At 39.2% G+C, this 13,167-nt stretch overlaps 1 protein-coding gene across 1 annotated transcript in view; it reads right to left on the reverse strand.

Annotated features, from left to right (window-relative positions):
* Positions 1-12,960, reverse strand: part of T265_09657 (hypothetical protein) — a gene marked incomplete at both ends in the record, with an annotated part of 94,033 nt that extends 81,073 nt beyond the window's left edge. Inside the window, one exon of the mRNA XM_009175806.1 lies at positions 12,890-12,960. Coding sequence (XP_009174070.1) covers positions 12,890-12,960 — 71 coding nt within the window. The remainder of the gene's footprint in view (positions 1-12,889) is intronic.
* Between the last annotated feature and the right edge of the window lie 207 nt (positions 12,961-13,167).

The raw sequence follows: 13,167 nt of genomic DNA on the forward strand, positions 1-13,167 counted from the left end.
GGATTTTCAACTTCTCTAGCTAACCAAGCATATCCGGAGAACGAAAATTTCTCGCATTCGTCTACCTTTGGACGAATGAAATCCCACTTTACTATTCATCTTAGGGGACAAGCTTCTTTATATTACTCTTATCTGATGGGCTTTTGGCAAACGCACAGGTTGCACAAAAACGGCGAAAAAGATGTTCCTATTTTACTAACAATAATTGCAGCTGAAAGTAAGTTATACGGAGTCAGGTGGCCGGATCACCTGAAAATTCCCGACAAATTTTTTTGTCCACGCAGCACATGATTATAGAGTATTCCGGCGAAATGAACTTTTATAGGCGAGAAGGTAGTTAGATATATTCACTGGCATCCAGTTTCACCGAACTTAGCCATCCCTTTCCAAATCTACGGTTTTTCTCTAATAAATGGGTTTAACACGCATAATACATGTTATAAGCATATGTGCGACCAAGGTGAAAAGAGCGGTGACGAGTGAGCTTGCAAATAAATTCAACTTCCAAGAGTTTCGAAATGATAACGTCAACAAGATTAGGAGCTGATTATCGCAAAGTCAAGGACGAACACTCCGGAATAAGTTTGTTGACATATGAGCTTCAACTATGATTGCTGCCGTGCACCGAAGATTCACCCCCGAAGGGTAACCAAACCGGTGCTAACCCACTGTAATCTCGGCGGACCACCTAAATCACTTCAAATTTTATTTGATTCACCGGGAGTCGGGGATGTCATGCGGTCTGGCGATAGCTCATATTATCTGACAAAACGGAAGATAAATCACCGAAACTGACATTACGATGACTTTTGATTGCGATAACCAGTACGCGCCGATACTTCCTGGGTTGTGGGGCCCAACAATGACTTTCAGAATATTTTCAGAACTTGAACATAGCTTGTTGAAACATCCAGTTCAGAGAAGTTGACAGCACCAGGCTATTCGCATTTTAGGTCAGAAATTACCTCCCATCTGATGACAAACAATACGTCAATAGTGCGCTAGATCGACAGGCTTAAGACCAAGAGGTGAATCGGGGTTATTACTATGACAATCCAATTGAAGAAGAATAAATGACGCACTTAGTGACGTGTAACGGGCATAGATAAACAGCTGAATGTACGCATATAGTATGTTGGAATCGTTTGAGGTAATAAACATTTGGATGGTTGGACATATTACACTACTCATCATGCTGCTGAAAACTATTCAGTAGCCCAGGACAGGTTCCGCCTCTCTGGGGGCTCATCAGATAGACGCTCTCATGTTTTACTTGGACCCAAATTACAGGAACTTAGTGATCTACATTCATTTGTGAAAAACAATCTCTCCTTTATGATGTTTTAAGCAACAGCGTAAATGAGGGGTTCATCTTGGTTCCAGGTGGGTTTTCCGCAAAGCCTAATTGGTTTACAAATGGGTGCATTTTGCTAATTCGGGTGGATTATTCATCGGTTGTCTGCGAAATGGGTTGGTTTGTGGATGGATTACTCAGCAACAGTGAAGATTCTGAAGGATCTCTTGCTAGCAAGTACCAAACTGGAAGTAACTGTTTGACACGAAATCCCGTAAGCTAGTACGGCGGTCAAGGTTCACCAAAACGTGGACTTTGTGTTCACAACATCTGACAGTTTGCCTTGTATTTTGCCAAAGATTCCAGCCGCCCTGGGGAATATCTGCATCTGGCCGGGTTTGTTAGCATGCAAGTGAACGAACAAGCAACGCCTAACGTGGCCAACGTGCCAATATAATGTATACAACAGTGAACGCGTATTCAGCTCAAAATTGAACTGGATATACAATCCTTTACATTTGGGTAAGGGACTGTTTCTTTTGGAGATAGAAAGATCGTTTTCTTAATGTGCACCTGCAAAAATACTTAGGATGCTAATGACAACTGCGATGAACCATCTTTGGATATCTCAGGAGGGAGCCGTCTACATGTTCCAACATCCAAATGTTCTGCTTGAAAAGAAACTTGTGAAGCACACTCAGATGCAAAAAAGAGTTTTCAATGACTTATTGAGTAATGTGCTCTATTTGAACATGTTAGCCATTAGGAATATCCTGCCAGTTGAAGAAAGAGACTAACTATCCTAGTATACACTACGTTAACAACGAGAGGTTCGACTGGAATTTATTTCACTTTTCCACTCACACCCAGAAAACGACCATGTTTGTAGAGCTTGACGTCAAATGTTTGCCACATCAAAAGAATACCGCTTTATACTTTGGTCTGTAACCTTTGGTGTCAGAGTTGTGCCAATAGACAACAAAAACAATTCGGCGCCATAGTTCGGAAAAACCCTCGTCAAACAATCTACAACGCATTTGGAAAATCTGTTTCGCAATTTAGTTAGGCTAATTTTTTTCTTCCAGAAAATCCTATTCAGAATTACTGTTGACGTTGGATCAAAGTAAGAGATTTATTCTGTTATCCAAGCAGCTACCTGAAAAAACGTTCAAAAGTGGGACAAAAGATATAACACGAGAAAAGCAAAGGGCAAAATTTAATCCATTTAAGGCTAAAATTCTTGGGATCCGTGCGTTTTGAGAGGACTCCTGTTGGGTTCCTTTTGATTTTCATACGTAACCGGCATCATGCGTAAATCTCTAGCCTTTTCAGAGTTTATAGAAAGCAATGACTCCAATTAACTGAGGTTTGAGAAGGAAATTGCAGCCGAGTTTTTTTAGATGAAGAACATTAGATTATGGCATTAGATCGTGTCTCATTCCCTCTAATTGGTATGTCAATTTCGAACGCACAAACTTGCGATTATTAGATTAGCCTCTGAAAATAGAAGACTTTAAGAAACGGGTTGCTTAGCCTATTCTAAGAGAAAAAAAATCATTTACAGCAAGGTATTTACAGAACACTAATCAGGCCGTATTTAGTTTTTTATCATTAAGGACCGACTGATTCTGCCAGAAAGACATTCGCTTATAAATTCTAGCTATCTCCACTACCACTCCACTACCATTTTCACTCATGGGACACTAAACGTACCAAAAATGAGTGATCAAATAAACCCCTCAGCAGTTTGTTAAAAAAATCACAATGTCAGAAATTTTTACAGTGTCTCATCTTAGAACATATGAGTGCTACCAGAAAATACATGATCGAGAAATTATTTTTCTCTGGATTCGTGGAATTTTTATGTGGGTTCATAATACTTGTTAAAAAAGCATTATGAAGTAAGGAAAACCCGAGGCAATGGCTTACAAGTGGTGAGTTCCTGAAGGTTACATCTTACGAAAACATTCCCCATAACTTAATGAATAATCAACCATGAGCATCACTGTAAAGCAAGTGGTACAAAAACCCTCATCTTAAATCCTGGTTCTTTCCATTTGTATCTAAAATATTGATTGGTAATAAGGGATTTTTTGCTAGACAACAGTGATGTGGTCGGCTGAAACAAACTAATGATCGGTATGGGCAATGACGACAATAGTGATTGGTTGACTGACTGTTTGTGAATGACCATTATGCCACGCAACTCAAACCATAATCATTCTACTCCTCTGTTTCACGATTCAAGCTGCTTCTGATGTAAATCTGACGAAAATAGTCTAAATTTCCCAGTCTCCCTGGTCATTAATATTTCCAAGTCCATGGAATCGGGACACGCTTCTTGCATAACCACATGGTGAAGGCAACTTCAATCCAAAAACTGTTTATTTTAGTTTGGAAAACTGATTTATTCAGGCCTTCAAGCATCCCCCTATTTTTAAGCATTCCACGGGCTATCAGTTTTCCAAGCTACCGTTATGTGAACGGACTTGAAGAACGTTCTTCCCCATTTACATTTACCGCCATTGTCACCCGTGTGGAAATATTTCTCTCGATTTGTTACTTACTACACTAACCATTTTTATTATAAAGACCAGTCTGTAAAAGTTTAGAAAAATCACTATTTTCTCCTGGAAATTCTTCAAAAATTCAACGACTGCACCAACACTTCTCACATCTACAAAACTGAAATACCCATACAGATTTTCACGCAAAAAATTGTTCCTCTTTTGTGTTTTAGAAATATAAACTTAGTGAATTATCCACCCTTTTTAATGTAAATTTCATCCAGAACCATCTCGGTTAGTTGTGATTGAAGCAAATGTGATCTAACGTAACCTTTTATCCGATCATTACTTACAGTTTGTTTGGTCTTTTTACAAAAAGGATTTTGTACACGTCACAAGATCATCGATCTTTTCATCGATTTACTGATTACTTCTTTAGTTGGAAAGAGATGGAAATAGCTGGACTAAATGTTGGGAATCAAGATTTGTTTGAGCAGTTGGTAATACAACGTTTTGTCCTTTTAGGAGAACGGTCTTTCACGGTGAAGCGGTTCAATGAGACCTACTCGGTTGCGCAACGTTATTAAAAACCGTTCTGCGCGCGCAGTGCTGTCAATCACTGGTTTTTATCAGACTTTATTACAGCATCAACTGGCTGCGTAGAAATCAACTGCGTTTTTATGTTCCATATTTTGGCTGCTTGCTACATACTTCTCCCTCCTGGCACCAAATAAAAGGTCAAAAAACGTGTTGTACATTGGCTCTAATGCAGCGGTTAGCCTAGTAGCTGGTAGTACCCGGTACGATCGTGGAGCTCCACTGGACTGCATTAACTCGTACTGAAAGGTACTTTTAAGCCAAACTGATAACGCTGCAAGAGGCTCCAAGTCGAAACCATCTAATTCACGTCAAAACAAATCGGTGGAAATAACTCTGGTACGCTGGTGCGCTGAACGAAAGCACGGCTTCCAACACACACATGGTATTTTTTGCAAACGGTAAACATGGCACCAGTGATGCGTGTCTTATCTCCATAAAGCAATGGTTCCGCCTCTCCATTGGTTTGGTTTACAAATGTTTACAATTGTAACCCTTCAGCTATCTCGCAACTTTGTTCTCACCAATACAGGTGCTTACAATTGGTGAAAATCATTTATGTAAGCTCCCCTACCAAACACAACAGGAAGTAGTAAGTCAAGAACTACAAAAAAAGATGATTAAGCACTTACTGAAGAAATATTCCTGAGGGGGTAGATGGTAATTAAGTCAACTTTGGACAGAGGCCCATTCAAGAACAGCTTTGGAATGGTCCAAGCAATCTCCTTCCATCTTCATACTCCAATCTGTCAAAGGTTCATGACTTTAAAATTAAGATACCCTAACGATAGTTCTGAACCAAAAACAATAGATATCGGTAATTCCAAGCATCTCAACATTCGGTCATACTTTGGTTTTATTACGTTTTTCAAAAACTGAAGGAGTCCACCGAACCGTTCCAACCAAAGTACCAATCAAGTCCGGACAAAACTCACTCACGGTTCACTCACCAAACGCCTGGTAGTGTTGCGAGTGACAGGTGACTACTAAACTTCGCTGTCCAAAATTATCACGTCTCTTTTTTGGAAGTGCATATAACCAATGCAGAAACAGTCTTTTCGCGGGAAAACGTGTCATTCTCCCCTTTGCAAGAATAGGAAATGAATACCCGCGACTGAATGCTGAAACTTTGTATACTGTGCCGTCAATGTCTCGATTTTTCGTCTGGAAAATAACTTCCGCAAAAGTTATCCTGTCGTCTCTCTAATCAAAAAAATAAAAGTCTGAAAATCACCCCGGATCATATGCTCATAAGTGGTGAGGTACCCGGTAAAATAAGTACTTCAACAGGCACATTGTTCTGATAAAGTTGAAGGACTTTGTGTGTGATCTGAACTAAGATGCTCATTGCGAGCTCACTAGCAGTTCAGTATGCAAAATAAAAAGCTGTTTGCAAATGAGTTCAGATTCTTCCTTCTACCCTGTAACCACAGAGCAGAATTATACGGAAGCTATGGACTATGTCTTATCGTGTTTTGTAAACAGCGTGATGCGGACCCACTGCTACATGGGCCAGAACTATAAACAAACAGCTTAGCTTTTGAGTGGAAACTTTTTCAGCAGCCCATAGTTAACCTATCTGCGCAGCCGGTTGTCCACGTTTGTTACGACTTTCTGCTGAATTGAATACAAACACCGAGTCTTTACAGTCCAGTCCGTGAAACAGCATTAACCAGTTTTTGGCCTTCATTCATCGATTACAAAACTAACGGATTCAAACTTTGATGTCCACTTGCAAAATCATTGAGCTCTGGCGTGTGAAGTCCCCAACGCGCAGACAGTGGTTAACTCAAATGATTGAAACAAAGTTGTTTTTCGGCTAATGCTGGACTCAAACCTGCAGCTGGCTAACAAGGTAAAGATTGAAAAAGCCTGGCACGTTTCTTTCCCCATTCAGCCTAGAAACAATATTTATACAAGTTATCCAAAAACCCGACGAAAAATTGTGAAACCGGGAAAACACCCCTATTGGGTCTGGAAAAATTAAACGTCTTGTACTTCCATGTTCACACTGCTGGTTGATGAATTCCAATGGTTAAAGGTTCAGAGATTGGCATAAATAAAATATATTAAACAGTGAAATGCCTCCATTTGTCTATACACCAAGTTTTCTCGGCATACCCACCTAAATTGCAGCCGATTTTTTCGCTCATGATATTTTTCTCCAAGCCGCCTCATGTTTGAGTTATTAGGTTATTGAAGTGTCTCAATTAACTGTATAGGTGTAACACACTAGTCTTATTGCAAGTGAAATCTCTTCGGGAGCCAACAATTGATATCACCCTTCCCATGGCTCGTAAGTTAGATGCAATCAATCAGTTCCCGTCAAGCTTACGTTATATTCGAATGCGAATTTCACGAAATTTGACTCATTTGCATACAAATTTGGTTTTTCCTAATGGTCAACCTAGGTCTCAGTTTGATCGCTCACTGGTATATGGATGGGTTTGTAATAAAAACAAAATTGGTGCATTTGTCGAATTTCATGTAACTCGGGTTCAAATGCAACACAAAGTGAATGGAAACCCGAGGACTTCACTGACTTGATGGAACCCAAAAGGGGCGAAGCCATTCCTCGCCTGCTGAATGGTTTTCAGCAAACTCACGAATGGTGTTTTATGTCTACATAATATATATTTACCAGCTATATTTTTTGGCTTACAGCTCATAGCATCTTGGTTAGTAAGTCTACCAGGACAATGTTTAGGCTTCACAATTTACGAGACATAGTGGTGCTCCTTCAGAAACGTTATTTCTCTAATGCTCAGCCAGGCGTTAGGTTACCAGGCGTCTGTTGTGCTCATAAGAATACCTGTACGACTTTACACCAAATGGTGGAGCAAATGATTGTTTATAAGCTACTCTCAAAGTGTCTCATAAAAATTGTTCTCCTAGACTGCAATAATGAAATTTAGGGACATTGTTCGTCAAATCCTGGAGTTTGGTTTCTGACTGATATGAGTGACTCATGGGTTAGACATATGAGTAAATGGAGATAAAATGCCGACCAGTGGCTCTTGCCCGAATGTGTCCAATCTATTAGCCAGAATGTCGCGGACTAGACACCCCTTTGATTCACGCAAGATGCTCAGTGCTGACGATTTTGCAATGAAACCGAAACATCTGCACAATGCTGTTCGCCTTTTCAGCATAAATTGGCTTTACACAACGGACGAAATCTCCACTAGAATTGATGCTTTTTTGCTTTTTGCAGACATGCAAGAAACCCAATTATATTGTCACCACAGGCTCTTTTTACAAACGTTCTCTTAAGCTTTTTAGCTTACGGGTTTGTGTCAATCAGTTGTCGACACATGGGATGAAAATATTATCAGTATGGCTAATCATTCATAACTAAAATCCGATACTGGTGGATGCCTCAAACAACGTTTGGAATGTACAACCGAAACAACCGTGATTTCCGCAACTAGATAGTCACCTCGCAATGTCACTCTTGTCATTTTTCTCCAGATTTACGCTAATTATTGACAGAACAGGTTTTAAACCCAGGGCATCCAGCGAATTTATCCGTGGAATACCCCAGAAACAACCGGTAGCTTTCTAAAGCAAAATATCCACACTATAACCAAACAAGTTGTAGAAAAAGACATTATTTTCGTTTGTGCCCTCGGGTAAAAACAGTATAATTGGTAAAATCATTAACTTTTTCCCATTTTAATCATTCAGTATTCCTTATATGTCGGCTGTTTGTCAATTTCACAGCATTTTTTTATTTTCCCTGCCTTGTGGCCAGAGAAAATAAGAAAACTTTCGACTTCACACAATATATCTCATCGATTTGTGTTAATTAAATGTGTTCCACTGAATTATCGTGAGCGTTTTTTACCGGATACACTTCACGTAAGATTGATGTTTCGTCCAGGTGGTCATTCTTTTGGGTGATTGATAAAGTAACTTTTGCGTGTGTCAATTATACTTAGTTTGGGAAAAAGCTGATTATAGGTCGTGCAAACAAACTGCAGTACAGTACACGGTAAAATCACTTGGAAATTGGTAATTGATCAGTTGGCTGTTGATTTGTTCGCCGAGCTTGGCAATTGATTTGCAAACGTTTCATCACCATTCGAGGAGACATCTTCAGTGCGTTGTTGGTTGGGGACAGCGCAATGAAGATGTCTCCTCGAATGGTGATGAAACGTTTGCAAATCAATTGCCAAGCTCGGCGAACAGATCAACAGTCACCTGATCAACTACCAACTAATACACCCGATCTACCAATATTCCACCACATTATCACTTGGAAATTATTGATTATTCGTTTTTCTGGCAAGAAAACGCCTCTCATCCTTCTTTACGGGCTGCCGACGGGCAACTGCAAATCTGGTCGCGTCCTTTCACGTTGTGTGTTGCAATGTGACATGAAGCGAAACAAATTTTGCACAATAACTAACATTTTTCTGGAAAAGAGCAATTACAAACAATCATTTTGGTATTTTTTTGCTTGTGGCCGCATACATTTAAAGCGATTTCAAATTTTTACCCTATTGGAGCTGTTTTCATTGAGATGAAGAATCCATCTATTGGGTAGTGGCTATGTTTGCACCTGCACCAGAAACTTGTCTTAATCGTTCTGCACTAATTTCGATCGAACACTTTTAATAATGTTTCACATGGGAAGAAAATATTTTTGGTCACATCAATGTTAAGACTTAAAGAATCGTGGACTCAGTAAAGCCTCCTCAGAGTCTTTATTATAATGTGTAGCAGAAGGCTGTAGCAACAGAAGATAAAAGAGACGACTTTTACGGAACCACTTTGCTAACTACTCCTTGGCGGCCTTTGGGCTTTGCATTATACCAAACGATTTTCCAAATTTTTTGTCCCGAAAATAAATCAGAAAGAAAACAGACATCCACAGTTTCATTTGCGCTAATTTAATGAGGCACAAACACGGTTGAAATAAGTTGGGGGCACATGTGACTTTCATGCAACCACTCCATACATGTTTGTCAGATAGTTGAGTTGGTGTGGCAAAAAGTATGTGCACAATATGATTCAGAATCTTAGATGGTTGTAGAGTTTCGGCAGTTAGCCTAACGATGATTTCGAGGTGGAAAACTAAATTTCTGGTAGTGGTTAACCAGCTGGTTACAGTCCTTCTTCTATCCAGTTGGTAATTGGCTTGCAAGCCTCTCGACGCTGATTGACGAGACATAATTAGTGTGCAGCCACCGGTGCACTAATCTTTTCTCCTGAACGTGTGACGAAACAGGGGTGAGCTGATTGCCAGGCTAGGCGCATAGATCAACAGCGAGGTTATAAAAAACTAGGAAGCACACCAAAGCCAACAATTATTCGATAAGTTCCCAAGATATTTAAAGCCTCGACGAAGTAATTTTAAATGTATCCAGCTGGAAAGTGCTGTTTTTCAAAGCTGATAATCAGATTTCTTGAAGTTGTATAGTTTTCCAGTTTGTAGATCCCACTCTTACCGAAACTAACGCAAAAATAATGTAATAAACAGTAGGTTCCTTGAGTGATATTAGATAAAGCCGCATTTTTTTTAGCGTACAAAGTAGGCCCAAACTATAAAATACTGCCAAATATCCTCATCAGACTAGTCTGAACATGGCTTTCCCGCAAGGATCTTTGTCTCTGTGGTCCGAATAACTCTTCTGACACCATGACAACGCGTCACTTAACTAAGTACATTGACTTAGCTAATAAGAAGTCCTTTCGTTCAACTGTTTACAAAATGTTTGATTGTCAGCCTGTTAAAAGAGGAGACGATTCACATATTTGTTAAGTAATGTCAGAGACTAATTAACTCATGCAGTAAGCCAAGCGTTGAGCTTTTCTTGAATAAACTTTGAATTTCCAGAAATATTCAAATTTTTTACTGAAACGGGTATTCCGGAAGGAAGGTTGTTTATATTCTCTCAAACCACCAGCCAAAGGGCGAACATGTAAATACATACATACATACATACATACATACATACATACATACATACATACATACATACATACATACATACATACATACATACATACATACATACATACATACATACATACATACATACATACATACATACATACATACATACATACATACTTACATACATACATACATACATACATACTTACATACATACATACATACATACATACAAATACATACATAAATACATATAAATATATAAACTGAATAATCAAGCTGCGAAAACACTTCATAAAAATTAAATTTTGTTATTTCGCATAATATAATAGATTTTATTGTTCCCATTACAATTTAAGTGAGTGAGACTACCTTTGTTAGTTTCTGTCTCTCAACGGAACTTAGATTAAATGTGCAACTGCCGTTCAGGTTTTGATCAGAAAAGACCAATTATTCCGTTCAATATTGTTTAACCACCGCTCTTGCCTTTAAAGGAACTTTTCGGGGTCGAGTAACTCGAGAACTGCACAGGTTTGGATTTGTTTCCCCCAGAGTTCTTAGGAAGTAGACATTAACTACTACGTTGTATAGAACCTTACTATATTTTTAAAACGTCTCTGTTTTTTCAACCGCAACTCTCCCCCGACACAACCGACTCACATCTAATTATCAACCTCCCAAGAGGTTTTCAAAATTTTGAGTTCTGATAATACTGAAAAAACTTCGCAATTTCTCCTGACTTCTCGGTCAACACTTGCTGGACAAAATTTGACGTCACTTCTTACTGGTTACAAAATTTTAAATTAGTGCCGGCAATAGAATCTTTGCATTTATTTTTTGCCCAAGATAAATGATCTTGAGTTTCCTGACGATAAGGTTTTGTCCAGAAGAGTTACGTTAGTTTTTGTTTACTCCCAGTGCTGTTCCGTGCTCGTTCTGGTCTCGCAGTGCTATGGAACAAACTGTCAGTTTTGACAAGACCCAAGTTGACGCGCTCGATCAATGTGTATTTTGAACCAGAAGACAAAAATATTTCTATATCGGTTCTCTTCCCATGCACTAGACATATATCAAAACCTTTGGATATTTAGTTAAAAAGACGGACGGAAAATTTTCCCTGCGTCCGGATGGTGATAATAATGACTCTGATAATAACAAATTTACCTCCTCAAGTTATGAAGACGAGGACTGAAATTTTTTCGAATGGGGTCCACCTATTGACTAGCCATTAACAACGTTGCAATCATGGACATACCCCACCCAGAGATGACGACTGTTCGATACTCGAAAAGTCCTTCGAAATGTGGCTTACCTCTATCAGCTTCAATACTATGGTGATTATTCTCGAAAACGTTGTCATTTCGAACCTTATTAAGTGAGCGTTAATCACATTACTGATCCGCGACCGAACGGTTGTTTAAACTACTAGCTGGGAGGCTGCGGGTTCAAAACTTTTTTCAAATGTTTCGTGGGATATTCACTACTGGTGATTCTTGACAAAGTTGGAACAGCTCTACAGTGTCCTCGGTTTTTCTTATACAGATAAGCTTAAGTTACAAAACAAAATCCGAATTGAAAACCTCAAAATTGAATTCAAACTTACTATGATGGCTTCTCAGTTTGTCGGATTTGATGGTCGTTACTTCTTACTGAATACTTTCAGGAAAATTCCGTTCAAAAATACATCCGTTTTTAGTTCTTGCAAACTGCACAATGGCATAGTCCAAAATAGTGGTGCTTTTGCTGGTGCGTGTTCAATTCAAGTGAAGGGCAAGTAGGCGTGAGTAGGCAACGATTGTGCACAGACACGAAATTTGATACTATTGGGCAGCACGTAGTGCTGATTTTAAGATCGTGTGATTCGCGTCAAACGAATGCGTGCGCTGTCGTTCATACTGGTCTTCATTCAGCATACTTTATGAAACGGGATTTTCGTTGCGGCAGTTCACCTTGACCGCTAACACTTCAATTTATTCAGTGAACACCAAAACACTTGACTTGTGGATATCGGACAAATCTAAGTCAGTTGATGGAACATTCTAGAAATTAAGTGAAATATTTTCAGCCACAGTAAAGACTACTAAAGCGTCTTCCGAAATATTGAGATGATTTATCAGACACTTTCCGTTACCGTTCATGAAATCAGGTAAGGTCGCGTCTAATCAGTATACATCTTGACTGCTGAGTTTGGTTACCGATATTTTGAGTCTTTATTCATACAGAAAACACGCACACAAAATTCACGACAGACAGTTAATGACGGCCTTATTTAATATTCCAATCGAATGATTGAAGTAAGTTTGACTTCGAGAGACAGAACAATTTATATTCTTAAGAAGGTATGAGGTAAATAATAATGTTTGATCACGCTGCCGCCAGTGAAAATTCTACATATCATGGTTTATCTACGACGTCTCCACACTGTGCACTCAAGAGTCTGATAGGGTTGTTAGAAAAGTTCAAACCTCTTGATTTCCTGATCTGATTCGTCAAGCTTACCCAAATGAGATAAATCTACCAATACGTCCTATTTCTAAATAAACTGAAAATCTTTCCAAAATACCGGTTTGGTTTTAGTGGGAGACTCACCTATAACCCAGCTGAATCTCGCGTTCGTCCTGTTTTTGAACAACTAAATGTTTTGTACTCGGCCGCTCCATTTTTAACGTGGCACGATATTTGAGGTATCACGCTACATTGTACGGATGCAGGTTGTTACTCATAAGGTTACTGCAGACTCTTCGACAGCCTACGAGCGGTTCCGACTTTTGGGGGGCTCATTAGGAAGGTTCAGTCCCCGATTGTACAAAATTAGCATCATGCACTTAGTTGTGTATCATTTTGGTTCTGATAAGAAACTTATCTGG

This window comes from Opisthorchis viverrini (assembly GCF_000715545.1).
Source record: "Opisthorchis viverrini unplaced genomic scaffold opera_v5_293, whole genome shotgun sequence".
Lineage (NCBI taxonomy): Eukaryota > Metazoa > Platyhelminthes > Trematoda > Opisthorchiida > Opisthorchiidae > Opisthorchis > Opisthorchis viverrini.